The sequence below is a fragment of the Protopterus annectens genome, chromosome 2.part1, assembly GCF_019279795.1.
Source record: "Protopterus annectens isolate FY-2018-M chromosome 2.part1, PAN1.0, whole genome shotgun sequence".
NCBI classification, from domain to species: domain Eukaryota; kingdom Metazoa; phylum Chordata; order Ceratodontiformes; family Protopteridae; genus Protopterus; species Protopterus annectens.
The window spans coordinates 43,162,225-43,183,928 of NC_056729.1; the positions used below are offsets into that span (position 1 = coordinate 43,162,225).

Here is a 21,704-nt window from a genome sequence, read left to right on the forward strand (position 1 = left end):
CACTTAGGTCAGGTCTCCCAAAAATCTGATCAGAACCACAATGTACAGTCTCTGTGATGCTATCTGGTGACTGTTCTTCTTGCTTATCTAGAAGAAGAGCCCACTAAAGAATGAGAGCCTCTTTGGTATCAGGCAGTGTTGCATTCCCTGGTTATATTGATCAGATCCCCAAGGAAGGTGATTCCCTAAACTTGGATAAAGGATTGCCCATGGATGAACAGATGTTTTTCGTGTTTCACTGTTGCTGTCATCACACTTGGGTTATCTGCCTGCAGGTAGCCCTCAGTTGGCCTGAATACCAGAGACTTAGTATTTCTGCATCAGTTGCTGTCACTCCAGGACTGACGTCAGGTCATCAGAGGTATAAAAATAGGCAGCCGACACCATTACATCAGTCTTTCTTGCAAAGGAACCCAAAGCAAAAGAAGTTTGCACGAGTGCCGGTCGGATGCTACCTGAGTTTTTTTTTCCGAATTGAATCATCCTGAAGTCTTCTAAAAATAAGTACTCCGCTGGGGATCCTTTTTTCTTGCTCTAACCGATGTCAGAAAAAGTTAACAATTGTCTCGCCTGTGGAAAGTAAATACCACACCGAGATTTCCATTCTTACTGCATCACATGTTTAGGCCCAGACCATGACGTACCTCGCTATCGGTTTTGTGCTTTGTTCAGTGCCCAAACTATTCACTTTCACTCTCTATCTCCGTATTCCAAAATGGCTTTGGTAAGCCATCCGACTATCAATCTTCTGAAAAAATGTAAGGCTAAAGACAGAGACAGACTGCACAGGTCCAAAACTGCTGACGATGCTTCTGTTAGGCTAGTCACCAGTTCGCCGGTACACAGTGATGTGCTTTTGCAGCACCTGATGTCCACTTTGATGGATTCACAGGCCGCTACCGAGACCTGTTCGGTATGCCACGAGATTCTTCTTTGACTATGGAACCTGTGGATGTCTCTACCTTGGATGGGTCCAGAGCCACTGTGCAGGCACCAACTTCTGAGGAAGTTCTTCACACTACCGATTTAAGACACAAACCGACGACTTCTTTCGTGTCTTCAGTTCTGTCTAAAACTACCAAGTTTTTAAGGCCAAGAGTACGAGCTATGCCTAAAAAACGACGACCCAAACTCAAGCACCTGCTTCCTTGCCACAACATCAAATGCTTAAAATGGCAGAAGACCTAATTATGCTGATTAGAGGAAGCCAACCTTCCTCTGCTAAGAGAAAAAGTCTTGGTCTGTTAAAGTTGCTGGAAACAAAAGTCTAACGACTCTGAGGTTTCTGAATATGAAAACATGCTTTTATCTGCTTATTAGGATTCAGATGTAGAGGAATCCATTCCCTCTGCATTTCCTCCAGAGGATTTTTCTTTTGGTGAAACCCTACATACTTTAAGATAGCATTTCCACTGGGAATGCCAAGACTATCCTCATTCCAAAAAGAGACTTAGAGAATTTTTAGATTTGCCACAACATAGACCTTTAGCAATACCCCCAGTTCTGGATGTTGTATATGATGTCTTTATGGAATCCAGTCTAACTCCTGATACTTTGCACCCTGCTCCTAGGAAACCAGACAGGCACTACAGAGTTCCTGATTCTCACAATTTTTTTTTCAAAAATCCTACTGCTGACCCATAGGTCATCCCCCAGGGGCCGAAAGGTATAAAAGCAACTACAGCTAAAAATCCCACCCCTTCGAACAGGGATGCCAGAGCTTTAGACAGATGGGGTAAAAAAGTATACAACTCTGCAACTGCCGCCATTAGGGCATTGAATTGCCAGTTTCACATGCTGAAGTGCCAACAACATATTATGGAACTTGCTAAACAAAAATTAGCTACCTTTATAGAGTGCAGAAAATAAAGAAGTACAAGAGTTTATGCATTCTGCAAGCCAAGTCAGCAAGCTTACTTTGCAATGTGGCTTTGATGCCCTAGAAGCATATTGCAGGGCAGCAGTCACTGGTTTTGTACTGAGAAGGCATGCTTGGCTTAAGGAGCAGACCTTACCAAACCATGTCAAATCAAAATTGCTAGACGCTCCTTTGAACAAGGATAATCTGTTTGGCACCAAAGCCGAAGAGGTTCTTAAAAAGATGGAAGAAAAAGCTAAATCTATGCAGACAGTCAAAGATTTCTTGCAAGTACAGACTCATAGATTCAGTAGGCATTGCCCCTCGAAGCATTGGTCCTTTCCAGCACCCTCAAGGTCATCCCAAACTAGACTCAGGGGAAACAGACCCCCCAGACTACTGTATCAGGGTATGCAAGAGATCTAAGCAATGGAGTGCCTCCACTTCAAAAACAGGGAGTGCTAAGCCACCCCCTTAAAGAAAGAATTCACAATGACTTCTCAACTCCACTCCTCATCTCTGCCCAACTGGTCATGCCCCTAGGAGGAAAACTTGCCCATCATGCAATAAATGGACTTCCATCACCAAAGATCAATAGGTCCTCAATATTGTATCCCAGGGGTACAAATTTTACTTCCATTCACTGCCAACCCCAAAAGGGTTTCCAGACCTTCCTCGAAACCACTGGGCATAGGCACAAAACCAAGTTCAATCCCTGCTGTCTATAAGAGCAATTCAGCCTGTTCCTGCAGAGCCGATAGGTCAAGGGTTCTATTTCAGACTTTTCCTAGTACCCAGAAAAGAGGGCACTTTGCGCCCAATCCTAGATCTTTCCATTCTAAACACCTTTCTGTTGGTACCAAAATTCAAAATGCTCACCCTTCACTTCTTCCTATACTGGCCAAAGATGCCTGGTTAGCCACCCTAGACCTAAAAGAAGCCTATCTTCACATCCCTATCAGGGACTCATGCAGGAAATGCCTACGCTTCAGGGCAGGATCTATGCATTATCAGTTCTCTGCAGTTCCCTCTGGCTTATCCACTGCTCCCAGAGTATTCACAAAATGCCTGGCTCCAGCCATTGCCTACTGCAGACAGAGAAAAAATCAAATTTACCCATACTTGGACGACTGCCTGATTCAGGCAAACAGTCAGGAAATACTGTTGCAGCACCTGATATTTGTAGAGAACCTTCTAACCTCCTTGGGGTACACTAGCAATGAAAAGAAATCAAAACTACTCCCCAGTCAAAAAATTGTATTCCTGGGAGCAAGCTTGGACACAGCATCCCAGATGGCATTCCTTACTCCAGAACAACAAGCCTATCTGACAGGCTACTTCACTCAAATGGCCATCAGAACCCAGATTTCCACAAGGAAAATCCTGCAGGCCCTAGGGTCCATGGCCTCTTGCATCTTACTGATTCCATATGCCAGACTGCATATGAGGAAAATTCAATGCTACTTAAAAAGTCTTTGGTGCCAACATTCTCAGGACCTGGAAACCCTATCATACCTTGTCTAAGGACAGAGTTTCTTTGGTAGGGCAGCAGCATGCAGCCACAACAAGGGACTTCCCTTTTCTCAACCCCACACTGCCCAGACCCTAACCACAGACGTATCAGGCTATGCCTGGGGGGGCACACCTGGATGACAAGTGCAATCAGGGCCACTGGAGCCCAAGTCAAATTCATCTGCACATCAGCCAAAAAGAGATGCTAGCTATTCAGCACGCTCTGACAGATCTCAGATTCCTACTCTCACCAGGACCCCTGCTAATAAAAACAGACAACACCACAGTTATGTGATGCATCAACAAGCGGGGGGGGGGCCCACTCTTACCCACTCTGCAGGCTAGCCATGGCCCTGTGGAACACGGCCTTGGACATGTAGGTCCATCTGCAAGCTCAATTCCTGCCAGGCAAACAAAACTCACTGGCAGACGACTTAAGCAGAAATCTCCTAGACCCACACGAATGGTATTTTGAGCCCAGCACCTTCAGCCTTATAATCCAGAAATGGGGGACCCCAGAGGTGGACCTCTTTGCCTCCCCCTGCAATCACCAGCTCAGCAAATTGTGCACCAGGACACCTCACAGCAGGGCCTGGAAAGTGGATGCTCTAGCCTTCAAGTGGGAAAACCTCTCAATCTATGCATTTCCCCCTCTGCCCCTTCTCTCAAGCATATTACTCAAGATAAGATAGGACAGACCAAGGACAATCCTGATTGCCCCAGACTATCCACGCCAGCACTGGTACCCCCTACTGCACAGCCTGTCACCGGTGCCACCCTGGCAGCAACCCCAGAGACCAACCCTCCTCACTCAGCAGGGGGGGGGACAGATCTTGCATCCTCAACTGCAAACCCTGAATCTTGCAGCCTGGCTTATTCCTTGAATTCCCCCCCCAGTGACCAGCCTAAGCAAGCAGGTGCTAGACATCATTCTTGAAGCCAGAAGACCCAGTACAAGAAAATCCTATGCTGATAAGTGGAAATGGTATTGCTCCTGGATTCAATCTAAAGGAGAGGACACAGAACTGCCCTCCCTACCTCTAATCCTGGATTACCTAACAGATCTCCTCCACAGAGGCCTTTCCTTCTCCTCCATTAAGATCCATGCCTCTGCCATCTTGGCTCATTACAACACTGAGCCACCTCTCTTCTCTCACCCTCTCATCAAACAGTTCCTGAGAGGAGCAGACAACTTAAGGCCACCAAGGAGAGCACCCACCCCTGCTTGGGACCTTAAATTTGTACTGGAAAAGCTCACTCTAACCCCCTTTGAGCCTGCAGCGTCAGCAGAGTTAAAATTCCTCTCTTGGAAAACAGTTTTGCTTCTGGCCATCACTTCAGCTAGAAGAGTGTCTGAGCTACAAGCACTTATGGCTGTGGAACCCTTCATTATTTTTCATGCTGACAGGGTTTCTCTCAGGACTAATCCTTCCTTTATGCCTAAAGTGGTGTGCAGTGTGGCTCTCAACCAATCTATCCATTTGCCAACCATCTTCCCTAATCCTCAAAATAAAGGGGAAAGGATCTTGCACTCCTTGGACGTGCACAGACAGCTCAGATTCTACCTGGATAAGACCAAGCCCTTCAGGAAATCTGACCAGTTACTACTCAGTTTTACACCAGGGGCAGAGGGCAATTCCATTTCAAAACAGACAATTTCCAAATGGATAGCACACAGTATCCATTTCTGCTACAAACACCATGGGAAACCAACTCCTCAGGGGGTCAGAACACATTCCACTAGGGCAACCTGTACCTGTACAGCATTCCTCAGGGGAGTCCCTGCCAGGGACATTCTAGAAGCTGCTACCTGGAGTTCTGTACACACATTCACCAAGCATTACCACCTGCCTATCTTTTCCAAATCCAGGGCAGGTTTTGCAACAGCAGTCCTGCAGGGTATACTAGCCAGCCCAAACTCTTCTTGACTGCCTCCACCCCTTCTTCAGCTTTGGGAATCAACCCAAGTGTGATGACTGCAACAGTGAAACACGAAGAAGATAGTACAGTTGTGTACATTACCATAAATGTAGATGTTTGAGTGTATTCATTGTTGCAGTCCTGGTTTCCCCTCCCTCCAACCCCCTTCTCTCTCTCTCCTCTCTTTGTATATTACTCTCCCTTACAGGGATATTGGTATTTACTTTTTACTGGTGGTGAGTTTCCCACCATAGTTTAGCTCCCTATTGGGGGGGGGGGGGTTCCTGACATCTGGGGCAAGAAAATCTGATGTAATGGCATCGGCTGCCTGTTTATATACTCCTGATGACCTGACGTCAGTCCAGGAGTGACAGCAACTGACGCAGAAATACTAAGTCTCTGGTATTCGAGCCGACTGAGGGCTACCTGCAGGCAGATAACCCAAGTGTGATGACTGCAACAGTGAATACACTCAAACATCTACATTTATGGTAAGTGTACACAACTGTACTTACTTCCACTTCTATGACTTTGAGAGCCTTCATCAAGCAGCAGTGGATGGTGAATGTGATCACAGATTCATAGGTTCATAGTTCTATACTAGGCTAACTACCACCAGGTCCTTCATAAGCTTAGCCATGCAATCTAACCCAGTTGTGTCCCTATGTATTATGGGCATTTATCTGTAGGGGGAATGTTAGGAAGTTTCTAGAGGCTATGTTTGAGAGGTATATTAGTTTGGGCATTACAACATGGGGACCAGACTCTTGGTGAAAGTCCAATTTCCCATTCATTGGTCAAGGTTACATATAAATAGGGCTAAGGATGAATTCTACTTCACATGGATGGGGAGCCTGTTCCAGAGCATGGGGGATACATATCTGTTTCACCAACGTGTCCTATTTATGTCACAAGAAAAATTTAAATCTTTGGATCTAGATGCGGTTCTAATGCTGTTCATTTTGCAGATGTGGAAAAGGTCCATCAATGCTGGATTCAAGGGTGCATGCCAAGCATAGATTGCCTCTAATAACCTGCAGGAGACGGTGTGTAGAGATTGGGCTTTAAGGCGATCCGTATAGGCAATGTGTTTATAACCTGTATTTTCCTGGTAAGGAACCTTTTTGGGTGCTGCAACTGTTGCATATGTCGGGTCAGGTACATGTCTTTGAGGGCATTATAAACAATGATGGGTCTGATAGGGGCCAACTAAAGCGGCACTATGACTTTCTTGGACCTGAATGCCATGCTCTTAATTATAAGCTGGGTGATATAGATTAATTATCTTATTACCTAGACCACGTGTTGGTCAAGACCAGATTACTGTCTACATGTATTCCTAGATCCCTAACTACTGGGCCAACTGTTAAGGGTGGCTTATCAATGGAGTAATTAGCCTCAGTGGCAGTTTTCCCAAAAGGCACTATAACACCTTTCTTGGCATTGAGTTTTAGTCAGCGACTTTGGTACCAATCTTTTGTCTGTGTTAGACTCTCTTGTAAGATGTTTGTATCATGGTGGGACTGCATGACTGCTCCCAGTTTACAGTCATTTGCAGACTTGGTCAGCATTAGCGGTTACCTCTGAGAAGTAGATGCCAAACAGTAGTGGTCCCAGCACAGAGCCCTAAGGTACCCTGCTAGTGACTGGTCTCTTAGTGGAGGTGGTGTCATCAATCAGTCTGTGAGCGAGTTTTGTAGGACTGTATGTCCAGTTTGATGAATTTGTCAACTGTACTCGACTGAGAAATTACATTGAATGCTTTAGCCAGGTCCAGGTAGGCATTATGCACAGTTTTCCCCTCATTCATTGCCTTGGTGACCTTATCAAAAAAGTCTACCAGGTTTAGTAGTCATGACCTTCTCTTGACCATGCCAAACTGTGTTGGATCCATTGTCAGAAGGTTGCCTGCATCTGTTCATAGGTTGGTACTAGGCTATCGGCCCTAGGGCCTATACATGATCCCCAGGGTGAATTTCCTATCTCCCATCCAATCATCAAGGTTCCTTTTGAAGAGGGCCAATGAGGTGCTCTGCTTGACATGTATGGTCAGTCTATTCCAGAGTCTGAGGAGTTTCTGGGTCAGGAACTTATTCCTCCAGCATGTTTTGTTCATTGTGATGACATGGTTTAGATCCCTGGAGCGTGTGGCTCTGAGGGAATTGGGATTTCTTTAAGTGGAGCATGTCCAAGAGCTCAGGGTTTGACATGGCCTTGTACGTTAAGCAGAGATCGCCTCTGAGTAGACGATATGCCACAGAGTATAGCTGGAGTTTTTTTAGACAGTCAGCATATGGCATGTGCTTTAGGCCTTTGATATTATATATTGTATATATAATATTGATTATTTCTGTAATTATACATTCCATGGCTTTGCATATCAGACTAGTCTGGCTAATAGGTATGTAGTTTCTGGGTTCAGTTAATGGTTGGAAATGAGATAACCATTGCTGTCCTCCATTCTCCTGCTTTGAGGCTATAGTTGAGAAATGACTCAAGTGGTTCATGTAGGTCATGTTCCAGCGATTTATGACTCATTGTTTGGCTGTAGCAAAGGCTGCCAGGACCTGCTCCGTGTTAATAGTTGAGGGGGGTTATGCCAGTGGGTATTTTATAGAGGAGGAAAGCAGGGGAGAGTGGGAGGTAAACTTTGTGCTGAATTTGTCAGCCGGCAAATTCCCGATGTTGGTCTGCTCAGTGAAGGTTACACCATTGACCCCCAGTTCAGCAGACTGATGTGTGCTGCCTTTCATGTTAGCTGTAGAAGGCCTCGTGGTTGTCTTTAGCCTTTATCTTGACCTCATAATTGACCGTGCTGTGCTTCTCACAGATTCCTGTTTAGTTTAATTAGAGAGCTCCTCTCATTATAGGAGTTGCTGTACCTGATTTAAGCCATGACTATTTTTCCTTTTGTTATATTCCCTGTTAAGGGTAGGATTCAACCAGAAAGGCATATTCCGAACAAGAAAGGTCCCAGTACCGAGCCCTATGGGACACCAGTAGTAACAGGCCTCTTAGTGGAATTGGATTTCCCCACCCTAACTTCTTGTCCTATCAGTGAGCCATTTGGCTATCCATTGGGTGGCCTGAGGATTTATGCCTAAATATGAGTTTGTCTATAATACCCAAGTGTGGTATTTTGTCAGTTGCCTTTGCCAAGTTAAGGTAGGCAGTATACACTGTTTTGCCCTCATCCATGGTGCTAGTGACATCTCTTGCATTTACCTTTGCCACTGGTAGCAGGGTCATGACTAAAAGGCATGTGCATTATATCAGTTCAAGTACCCTATGGTTAAATAACAATGATTATATATTTTAGTTAAACTTCCTATATCTTGTTAATGATGTAAACTCATTTAATTTATTAATGCTGTTACCTGGTTATGACACAACCTTTGTACTCTCCCTGTGCTTGTGTTTGTTGTTTTGGCTGCTTGTCTGTTATCCTGTGTTAATGATGTCATCACTTTTTCCGTAGTGAAAAGGTATGTCTTGTTTTACAGATGTCTGGAGTTAAAGCCTGACAACTTGACTGCATTGATGGCACTAGCTGTAAGCTTCACCAATGAGGCACTTCAGAAACAAGCATGTGAGACGCTTCGGGACTGGTTGCACTACAACCCAAAGTACAGTCACCTTGTGAAAGAAGATACAGCTACTGGACCTCAGCGCCGAGCTTTTGGCTCCCTGCTGTCTGAGTAAGAAAACAAATATGAGTGAGGATTTGTGTGTACTAACTTCATCCATTTGAATGCTTATTGTATATTATAAGTTATTGCAAGACTACTACAGTGCAAAATGTATGTTCCATTGCCTCTGTCCTTCATGATGTTCTTCATATTGATCAGTACTGCAGTAACCTAAGCTATATGGGTTATCTTCCAAGGACAAAATGGACAGCCAGCTACCCCAGCTACCAAAGCTCTGGGCACCTTCCATGCACTCAGAAGGTTAGCCAGCTCAAGCTGATCTGAGTAGAACTCAGGATTGGGTACAAAGCCCTTTGGAGCTTTCCTGCTGTCGAAGAAATCACTCTTCTGTGGACTTTCAAGGGATGACCATCTGCTAATGATGTTCCCTTGCTAAGCAAAGTAGTTCCCTGTCAAGAGAAAAAAAAATTAAGACTGTATCTTTTGTCAAAGAAAACTTGCTTTTTTGCAAAAGGTTTATGTTTTAGTTGTGAAGGTGTTTCTATCATGTTACTTTAAGCATACTGAACACTGTATATTTTTGTGGATAAATTGCTGTTATTTTACTTTTTGGGTCTGAGTAAGTGTTTAAAGTGCTCTTGCTGTGTTGTATCTATGGGAAAAAATGTTTCTTTTTTTTTTCAATTAACCTGTTTTGCTAAGTATTGCTGCTAAGCTTCCCCCGGAATCTGGCACCTTTTTCGGCTTAATCTTGGGTGAGAAACAAAGAAGATGAAGCAGCCTGTGCTGCACAGGTACTGTGGTATGAGGAAGAAACTGGGGAAAGCAGAGGTAAGCTTGCAAAAGAGTGGAAAGAGGTTAGAATAAGATGGCAAAGTCACACAATTCTGACACTGTAACCCAGCAAGTCCGAAATAAGTAGAAAGGAAGATATTCCTAGTTGATAACACAGATTGTAGTATCTCACATAGACTGCAGTATCAGGTGGTGTAGAAGTGGGAAGCCAGAGCAGTTAAAAATATTTTTTTTTAACACTGTTAAGGGTTAGATAAAAAATGAGTATATTGTAGGAAAGGAAGGTTAGAAAGAGGTATGCAGTTGATTTAGAGTAGGGCCTTTACTGGCACCACTGGCTGTAAATGAAGTAAGAAATAACCGATGTTAATTAAGAGCATGAGATATTAGAAGGAGCTGAGGTTTTAGGACCTCTGATAGAGGGATAGTTGGAAGTGGAGGACTAAGATACAAGTATTAGGTAGTGTATGGATGCATGGTATTACCTAATGTAATTGGTTATTTTATAAAGGGTATAAGAGGCAGTGAAAGCTGCTTGTTATGGATTCTGTAATGTGTCCAAATATTATTGGTACCCTGTACATGCTTATAATGAAGAGGTGTGGTCAGGAGAGTAAATATAAAAGATACATGCAGCGAATAGGAAAGGTATGGTATTGTTAGTGAAGTGGAGTGAAGCAAAGTGAATCAGACCGGAGTGGGCCTACACCAGCATCAGTAGAACCAATCTATACAGTAAGGTAAAAATGGTAGCTATACTGAGTCAGTGCACATCTACTGAAGTAAAAGGAATGCAGGGGAATAGGAAGGTTACATTCCATGCTCAACGCATTCTAAAGGCTGAGATGGTAACAGCAAATCTGTATTTATGCTACACATTATTCCTCTGCCAATGGGCATGATCATGCATGTTACGAGAGATGCGTAAATATGGCCCATACTTCGTGTCCTGCAGACTGCTAAAAGGTGACCTGTGACTGCCATATAGGGCGCCCCTTGACCTAATACTGATGACTTGCTGATGTGCATAAGTATAAATGGCATCAAAAATAACTTCCTTGGGACGTGGCCAAGGATGAACACAGGATAGCAGCAGATTTCTTCAGCTCCACCAATTTCATTACATTGACAGGAATTAATTACTTAAAAAAATAATTCTTGAAGTAATTTTCTTTCTAAATATGTTTGTTTTATATAGTTCTTGAACTATATCTAAAAAAGAAAGGAAATCTTAATAATATTCCTGTCAGAAATTACTTTGGAAATTTTCCTGTCAGTTTATCAGTCTGAAATGAGTTCCAGTAAGACAAATTCTCAAGACTCCAGCATCAAGAAAGAACTTCAGTCTCTGATAATTATAGTCCAGCAACTTACTGCTAAGATGGATAAAATGGATACTAAAATAGACACTTTCATAGAAAAACTACAAAACAAATAGACTTGTTACATATGGACCTGCAACAACAGAAGATCCAGATGACAGGCATAGAAGAAGCTGTGAATGACATGGAAAATAAAATACAAGAACAGGAAATCAACATTGAGTTTCTGCTGAAACAAAATACACATTTACAAACAAAGCTGGATGACCTGGAAAATAGATCTAGGCGCAATAACATTAGGATTTTTGGACTGCCAGAAAATATTGAAGGTAACAATATTACTTCTTTTTAACAACATGGCTCCCTAAAACTTTAGATTTACCAGAAGCATTCTCTTTTGGTATCGAAAGAGCACATAGATCTATAGCTAATACTAACTCTAACAAAAACTATCCTAGATCAGTTATAGTTAGATTTCTATCATCTTTTGATAAAGAGATGGTTCTTAAATCTGCTTGGGCTAAAGCTCCTGTTAAGTTTAATGAGACAACTGTGCGTTTTGACAATGACTATTCTTCCATGGTAATTGCTAAAAGAAAAGTTTTTCTGCCACTAATAAGGGAGCTTAAAAAAGCACAGTTTAAAACATACCTTCTGTTTCCTGCCAAGCTTAAAATCTTCCTTCCTGATGGTCCTAAGGTCTTCGATGATTTAGACTCTGCTTTACTGTTTGTCAAAGAAAAAGGATTTTGGATAAAATAGAAGAAATGGAATGGGCTAGTTCTTCATTAAAGAGATTGGCAACTGAAGCTTCCTGGAAGACTTCAGAGAAGAAGAAGAGACTAAAAACAAATGATTTGTTATATGTTTTTCCTCTCTCATCATTTTAGTTCATTATTAATCTTTTTGAATATAGTTCCTGCATTTCCAGAAAACCACAAATATTTTGGAAAAGATTTAATCAAAGTTATTCTCTATGTGCAAAGAAATGTTTTGTTTCATAACCAGTCAAAATGCCTGAGGATTTAATGGCAGGCTGTGACTCGATTTGTTTTCTTTCTGAAAAAAGTAAGGTTAGTAATTTGATACATTTTTTTATCTTTACCTTTTTTTTCCTTCTTCTTTTATTATTTTCTTTGTTTAAACAATGACATTCTATTTAGATTATGTAGTGGGTAAAGGGTGGGGGAGGGCAGGGAGAGAACAGTAATGAAAATATAATTAATAGAATAATAACATATTTATTTCTTGTAAAAGTTTATAAGTTCTTCAAATGCTATTTCTAATTATACTTTCTTGATTATACTGCTTATGCTTGTTTGTAAATAATCTGTCATACTTTAACTAATAATAATCAGAACTAAATAAGAGTAAATAATGTTTTCTTTTTAACTCTATTAATATAAACAGTAAGTAACATTCCATTGTATATACTTCTTACAGCTTTCTCTTACATTTTTTTATTTCAGCCTCACTCCCTTTTATTTTCTACTCTCTTTTTCTTTTCTTTATTAATATATAGAAATGCTTTAGACTGTATGGGCACAGTGAATAGTAGGATTTGTATGAAAATTGAGTTGGGAGAAGGATGCTGAGTTTTATTGCTTGTTGGTAATTTTGAGTTTAATTTCACTTGCATAGAGGCTGTGATGATCTGTGGAATACATTGTGGAGGTTCTGTCATGTTTAGATGCATTTACACTGCTAAATGAATGTGTGTCACTAGTTTTTAATAAGTTTCCCGCCAATATGTTAAAAGAGACAATCTGGAATGTGGGCTGTCTTATGCACAATGTCCTTGAGTTACCTCAGAATCTTCAAATCACAGAATTCTCACAGAGAAACTGAAAGCAGTTAGTATAAACATTGACAAGGTTATCACACTGACACACCACAGATTCAGGAAAAATACTCTGTTCATAAAATATGTCAGTTATAATGAGTTTAAATGATGTAGTTTCTTGTAGTAAGTAAATGTCTTATTTTAGAAGGCATAAAAAATGAAACATTTATTTAAATGTTTTTGAAAATCTACTTAACAGCAGCATAATAATCTGTGTTAAAAATTTGTGTTCCAAACATATACTTTACTATAACTCATTTAATTCATCTGATTGACAAACATAAATAATCTTATAACTCTATTCTGGAAGAAATGTCATGTGATTTATTTTAAAGCAGTAGGTTAGCATGATTGTAAAATCTGGTTACCAATATGTGTTTGCTGTGCATTATTTTGTATAAAGCAGACAGATTTATTCTAGGGACAGCAAGTAGGATAGTGCTCTACTAACACACAACTCAGTGAGATCAGATATATATATATATATGTGTGTGTGTGTGTGTGTGTGTGTGTGTGTGTGTGTGTGTGTGTGTGTGTGTGTATGTGTGTGTGAGTGTGATGGCTTTTTTCTGAGAATCTGCATAACTATCCAATATGATTTATAATAATTTCTATGAATACAATATTTTACTCTATTGACAAAATGAATGTTTGCCACAAGTTTTAATAAGTTTCCCGCCAAAATGTTAAGGGAGACAATCTGGGATGTGGGCTGTCTCATGCATAGTGTCCATGAGTTTACTCAGAAGCTTCACTCACAGAATTTTCACAGAGAAACTGAAAGCAGTTAGTATAAACATTGACAAGGTTATCACACTGACACACCACAGATTCAGGAAAAATACTCTATTCATAAAATATGTCAGTTATGATGAGTTTAGATGATGTAGTTTCTTGTAGCAAGTAAATATCTTATTTTAGAAGGCATAGAAAATGAAACATTTATTTAAATGTTTTTGAAAATCTACTTAACAGTAGCATAATAATCTGTGTTAAAAACTTGTGTCCCAAACATATACTTTACTATAACTCATTTAATTCATCTGATTGACAAGCATAAATAATCTTAACTCTATTCTGGAAGAAATGTCATGTGATATATTTTAAAGCAGTAGGTTAGCATGATTGTAAAATCTGGTTACTAATATGTGTTTGCTGTGCATTATTTTGTATAAAGCAGACAGATTTATTCTAGGGACAGCAAGTAGGATTGTGCTCTACAAAGACACAACTCAGTGAGATCAGATATATATATATATATATATGTGTGTGTGTGTGTGTGTGTGTGTGTTATGTGTATATGTATGTGTGTGTGGGTGTGTGCGTGTGTGTATATGTGTGTGTGTATATGTATGTGTGTGTGTCTGTGTTTATGTGTGTGATGGCTTTTTTTTTTTTTTTAGGTAATAACGCAGGTGTTTCTGAGAATCTGCATAACTATGCAATATGATTTATAATAATTTTTATGAATACAATATTTTACTCTATTGACAATAATGAGTTTAAGTAAATGCTCATATACAAACAATTCAAGATTTTTTTGGAAGCTGTTGATAGAATTCACATGACAGAAAATAGATGCATCTTAATGCATGTAATGTCTGAATCATATTAGCCAAAGTTTTTGATTTAAATGAATGTTAGAACATAATTTTCTCTCCTCTTGATTTCTAACATTAAGATTATTTGAATGCTATTAGAATACAAGTGTTATATATTACATAGATCTATATAATAGTATGAACAGTTTTAAAAAAAAAAAAGTTTATTTTAGTTTATATGATGTTGTTTTACCAAATGTGTAGTTTTGTCTTGATAGATAATTGAATTGAAAACTGTTAACCTCAGTTAAATATAACTAGTATTAAATTGATAAGGTGGTAGCTGAGGTACTGCTGCTTAGGGTAGGGGCTTAACTTGAGTAGTAAATACTGCTCTAAGTTGGAGTTTTCAACTCCAGGCGGGATGCAAGGTTTAATCCTTACATTATTTTCACTTGTTCATTGTTATATGTATATAGTTTTGACATCCACAATATATTCTGTACACTCATTGTCACTACAAACAAAATTGAATCCTATACAAAATCCCATAAGAGATTTAATAAATACAGCTATATTTAAAGGTACACCTAAAAGGGGAGATGTAACATTATTTATCTTGTTATTTGTTATTTCGATCATAAGATTCTTGAGTTTTAAAAATGCCAAATGACATCTTTAAAAGGAATTTCTTTAAACATTAATGGATTGAATAATCCGTGTAAAAAGGCAAGCCTAATAAGATACATTAATCTACACAAGGCCAATCTAGTATTCCTGCAAGAAACCCATCTCTTGAAAAAAGATATTGATAAACTAGCCACTAATAAGTATACAGTATTGGTTAGTTCAGAGCACACTCAGAAAAAAGAGGAGTGGCTATTTTATGGAATAAAAGTATGCCCATTCCTAAAACCATTAAGTCTTATCAGGATGACAAAGGAATGTTTTGTATGGTTACAATACAAATTAATGGGAAGACTTACACTTTAATTAATGTATATTGGATACCTGGAGTTGGTATTAATACAGTGAAACATCATATTGATAAGATCATATCATTCTCTATAGGGGATATTATTTTAGCTGGTGATTTTAATTGTATACTACATGAAAGTGATACTACCACTATAAAGAAAAGAAGAATTACATCTAATGTAAAACATTTAAATGATTTTGCTAATTCTTATCATTTGAATGATATTAATAATCAGATAGAGTCAAAATCATTACCATACACCTTTTTTCTAACAGATACAAAACTTATTCAAAAATAGATAGGGTCTTTATTTCTAACCAGATGGTAACAGATTTAATTAATTCCAAAATCATTTCATGTCCTATATCTGATCATAACTCAATTGTTTTTGAATTCATGATAAAAATACTCATAATGTTCAGATCAAAAGGATACCAGCATACTTAACTCAGCTAAAAGACTATAAAGAATATATACTTTCAGAAGTACAACATTTTCTAGACATAAATAATACTCCTGAAGTCTCCATTGTTTATGTTTGGGATGCCTTAAAATCATATCTATATGGACAAAGTATCAGATGGTATAATAACAAAAGGAAATCTTGGGATAAGGAATTGTTAGATATTCAAAGTAAACTGGACTCTTATAAACATAATAATAAAGAAAATATTATGGACAAGAAAGTTATTGAAGAAATAAACAAACTAAATGAGAAATACAAAGAAATTCTAACTCATAAAGTTAAAATAACTTTAGAGAAATACAAGTTTTTGTCTTATTCAGTAAGCCCCAAATACTTACATAGACTCAAAAATAAAACAAAAAGATTGAATAAACAAAACCATATCAAAGAAATCTTTTCTCTAAGGAAAAAGAATATTTCTAGTATACCAGAAATACTGGATGAATTTAGAAATCACTTTCACAAGATTAACCATAACAACATTAACATGGAACCTAAAGATAAAATAAAGGAGTTTATAACCACAAACATGAATAAAAAGCTTAATAAACAACAGATTAAACTATTGGACAAGAGTATTTCATATACAGAAGTTATTACACAAATAAATAAGCTTAAATCAAACAAAGCACCGGGTAATGATGGTATTATACCAGAGATATATAAAATCCTTTCTAAAACTACATATTCATTAATACATAAGGTTTTTATTCTGGCCCAAACTGAGTTAATAACCCCCATCTTGGCAATATACATTTATTTCACCAATTTTAAAACCTAATAAAGATCCAACTAGATGTTCTTCATATCGACCCATCTCATTACTTAATGTTGATTATAAAATGTTTATGAGTATTTTTGCTGATAGATTGAAGACAATTATCCCCGGCATTATAGACATAGATCAGGCGGGCTTCATTGTAAATAGAAATACTTTTGATAATATAAGAAGAACTTTAACATTAATTGATTTTGCAAATAGGAAAAAGAAAGATTTAACACTTATTAGTCTTGATATAGGTTCAGCATTTGATTCAGTAAGTTGGGACTATCTGTTTACCTTACTGAAATGCACAAATTTCTCTGATGCATTTGTAAATTTAATTGAGCATTTATACAAAGGAACGCTGGCTTATATTAAGGTAGGAACATATGTTTCACAAAAAATACCCATTCTTAAAGGTACAAAGCAAGGATGTCCACTTTCTCCACTATTATTCACTTTAGTAATGGAGCCTTGGGTTAATTTGATTAGAAACAGTACTGACATAGAGGGTTTTGAAATAGAAGAAAATACAACATCAAAAATTCAACTTTTTGCAGATGATGGCCTAATTACATCAGCAGGCTCTACTTCTTCTACGCACTCTTTATTTGATAAAATGACCAATTTTAAAAGTATTTCTGCTTTAATATTCAATGAAGAAAAACTAAAATACTACCTATATATACGAAAAATACTGTCATTAGTGATTTTACTAAATATGTACCCAACTCAGGTCAGATAACTTATTTAGGTATAATACTATCTAAAGATATTAAATCTATTATATATAATAAGTATAATACCTGTTTTCTTAATATACAAAATCTTTTTAATACCTGGAATAATATGTTTTTACTATGGAGGAGAGACTTACAATTATTAAAATGATAATATTCCCCAAGATTTTATACTTAATACAATCAATAATACTTTCACCTACAAAAATAACTATCAAGAAACTGAATACACTAATGTTAAATTTCTTATGGGCACCTAATAGACCTAGGATTGCATTAAAGAAACATACTAATAGCTGGTCTCAAGGGGGTATTTATTTTCCAGACTTTAATTTATATATTATCTCTTCTATTATAAAAGTTATTACTTTATTAATAGATCGGTCATATGTCATAAAATGGAAAGATTATTGGGAGCTAATTAGTATGCACTTCATGAAAATCTCCTTAACACATAAAAATATGATTATAAATAACTCCATGTTGTGGTTGCTAAAGGAATTTTGTACTTCACCTATTACACCTAAACATATGGTCTGTTACCCATTAAATATTATTATTAGTTATCGTAACTTTATATTCATGCACCCTAAGTATAGGGAATGGAATTTTATTGTATTCCCTATAATTTATACTCAGGGTATGCTTATGTCATCTACTTCTGAAGGAGCTCATTTAGCTATAGATAATAATCTAAAGTACTGGTATCAGCTGATATCTGATAATAAAGTTAAAAATCTAGATTTCTTAAAACAAGAATTTGATCTAAGAGAAACTTGCTGGTTAGAGGTTCAGATCTTTAGACAACATCTCATTGATAGAATAGATCTAATGTCTATAACAGTTAAAGAATCTATTCCAAAACTGATTGATTACTTGATAATAAATTTACAGCATAAAGTTTCTGATAAAGGTAAACTTTCATATATACATAAAATTATCAGACAAGAAACTTTTTACAATGTAGATTCATACTGGAATTATTTCACCTCTATTAATGGGGACCCACCAACTCAACAAGATAAACAATATATATTGGAATCTGCTTATAGAACTACATCTTCCATTGTCTGGAGACTTTATACATGGAAATTTTTACATAGATCTTTTATACACCTTTGATGATGAATAAAATTAATAATAAAGATAATCTATGTAAGAGATGTAATGTAGAAATTAATGCTGACTGGGCTCATATGTTTTATGACTGTATGAAGTTGAAAGAATACTGGAAGTCAATTAATGAATTTTTGCAGGCTCTTTTTACAGATAATTTCATTATTTCTAAGTCTCTTATATTATTCAACACACCTGTACCTCAATGTGTTAAAAAGATTAAGCTTCCCTTGTTATGGTCTATCCTAGCAGTGGCTAGGAAAATAATAACTAGAAATTGGATTTCAGATACACCTCCTTTGTTCAATGAATTTAAAAATGTTATGAATATAATGTGTCATATGGAAATAAGCACAATTAGAATGAGAACAACTAGAAAAACATCACATTTTATTGTATGGGATAATTTACAAAATTTGTTAAAAAAATTCTAATTTCAATAGCACAGTATTTTAGTTTAATTAATTAATTGATTTGATTGTAGTGGATGTCTTTGTAAATACTTTAGTTGTTTTGTTGAATATTATAATAATACCTATTTTTAATTATTTGTATAAAATTGTTATGATATTTCTCTTATATGTTAAAACAATAAACTTGTTTTGAAAAAAAAAATAACTTCCTTCGCAGCATCAACAAAAGTAGTTTGGTTGGACAGGTTCCCCATCCATGTAAAACAATGTTTATCCATCTATATTCAAGTACAGCTTGGATCTTTGGATAGCAAACATAAAATTTATTCCAGGTCTGTCCCCTGTTCTACTAATGAAAAGAGGCAGCCCCTAAATGCTTTATCCCATTCACGGGTCCCCCTCAAATTATCTATGGTATGATCCCAGCTTTTATCATTAGTGGTACTATGTAATGACCATGGGATAGGTGAGGCCAGTCTAACAACAAATAGGATAGTTAAGTCAAGCAACAAAAGTGAAATTGGCTAGGCTTAAAATAGCTCAGAATGGCAGTTAGCCTAGTACTTACTATGAACCTACCAGTTCCTTAGTTGTACCTTCTTCCAGCCATTAAAAATAAATAAATAAATAAATAAATAAAATAATTGTTGAGCTGCCTTTGTCATTGAAGCACTCTGATATTTTGCCTCAGCTGCATGTGGGTGACTACTGTTGCCAAAACTAGTTCCTCTGACCAGGCATCTTTTTTCCTTACGTCCCACTGGTGCGGTTCCTACAACCACCATGGTCCAAGGCTTGGACGACAACTCTGCAGTTGGTGTGCCCTTGAAGGGCATGGGATGTCACTCTTATCATTCCTGGAAGAAGGGACAAGGAATGCCTGTCCCATGGAGGCAGTTGCTGGTGATTCTGGGCCTCTTTCTTCAGGCATTCTGGGCCTCTTTCTTCAGGCATTCCTGTGAAAAAGAAAGTAAAATCTAAACATAAGTCTTCTGTCTCAGTAATACTGAACAGGGGTAATTTATTGGGCTTAGCTCAGGATTTTAGTGAAGGCTGTTGCCCTTCCTGTATGGCTGTTTCTTGTTAAAGAAAAGAGACGCTTCTTTTCCTGAAGAGATCCTCAAGAGTTTCAACCTGAAAAAAAAAAATGTGAAGGTGCAGATGATATGTCTCCACAGATTTCTGACTGGAAGACTGTGACTTTGGATAGTCCCTACGAAGAATTCTCTTGTGTAAGAATTCTAGAATTAATCAGTTGTTTCAGTAGGGAAAGAATTATGTTTCTCTGTCCCTCAAAAAGTATTATGATCTGATACAAATGGAATTTCCAGGACCTACTCCTAGTCCTTCTATTTCTTTCTGCTTTGAGGGATATTTCTTTGTCACAGCCTGCAGTTTTCCAGACAGTGAACCTGCTGCATCTGAAAAACCAAAAATAAAACAAAAAAAAAGCATATAGATCATGTGACGTTCTTCAGTTTTTATATTTATTAAACACTAATCCCATACCTGCCCCAACAGCTGTAGCTCTAGTAAACCTAACTTAAGAATTTTGCTAAAACTAATCCCTCTATGTATGACAAGGATGGGAAGGCTTTTTATTAAGTCTGGGATGAAAGTATATGCTTTTGCAAATCTTTTTTTTTTTTTCAAATAAACATCTTTATTAAATTATCACATATAGCTTGGGCAGTCTTAGCTTTATTTAAATGAAAAACAAACATTGGCACCACTTTAGGTGTAAACATTATACATCACAGACACCACTGAAACAACTCTAGTTGCAAACATTATACATCACTTACTGTTTTTCGAATTCTCAGCTGTCAGACTCGTATGTTGATGTTTATCCTGGCCACTTATGAGAATATAAGGAATGCCTTGGCACTGTTTCCTCTTGTGAAGAGAAATCTGCTTTGTGTTATTCTGTTTCTACTGTTTCCCAAGTCACTGCCTATTGTTTAAATTGTGCATATGGTTCTGCTGAAGCTACTTTAGTGCTGCTGTCACTGGAAATTTTATGAAGACGTTTGTCTGGCTCCATTCACAAAACCTCATAGTGGATGTCAAAAATCTTCTTCTTCTTTCGACTGCTCCCGTTAGGGGTCACCACAGCAGATCAACTGCTTCCATTTCTTCCTGTCCCTCTGCATCTTGCTCTGTCACACCAACCACCTGCATGTCCTCTCTCACCACATCCATAAACCTTATCTTAGGCCTCCCTCTTTTCCTGTTACCTGGCAGCTTCATCCTTAGCATTTTTTTCCCAATATACTCTGCATCCCTCCTCAGCACATGTCTCCAAACCTTCCAACCTGGGCTGACCCTCTAATATACTTATTCCTAATCCTGTCCATCCTCGTCACATCCAGTGCAAATCTGAACATCTTCAGCTGTGCCATGTCAAGCTCTGACTTCTGTCTTTTTGTCAATGCCACTGTCTCCAACCCATATAACATAGCTGGTGTCACTACCCTCTTGTTGACCTTCCCTTTCACTCTTACTGGTACTCGTGTCACAAATCACTCCTGACACTCTTCTCCACCCACTCCATCCTGCCTGGTACTCTCTTCTTCACCTCTCTTCCACACTCACCATTACTCTGAACTGTTGATCCCAAGTACTTAAACTCATCCACCTTCGACACCTCTACTAAATGAAATTTTGAATTCTTCCGTGGATACAGGACTTGTTTTTGATCTTGTGCTGCACACGTCATTAAAAGGTGTGATGAGAGAAGGAAGCTGATTGTAGGAATCTTTTAGATTTTTTAGCTCTGCTTCTCC

The 21,704-nt window shown here is 38.0% G+C and overlaps 1 protein-coding gene across 4 annotated transcripts in view; it reads left to right on the forward strand.

The window, feature by feature from the left end:
- Positions 1–21,704, forward strand: part of PEX5 (peroxisomal biogenesis factor 5) — a 672,311-nt gene that overhangs the window by 475,769 nt on the left and 174,838 nt on the right. For all 4 annotated transcript variants that reach the window (XM_044062012.1, XM_044062007.1, XM_044062008.1 and 1 more), the window contains one exon: positions 8,794–8,988. In XM_044062012.1, the coding sequence (XP_043917947.1) occupies positions 8,794–8,988 (195 nt within the window). The remainder of the gene's footprint in view (positions 1–8,793; positions 8,989–21,704) is intronic.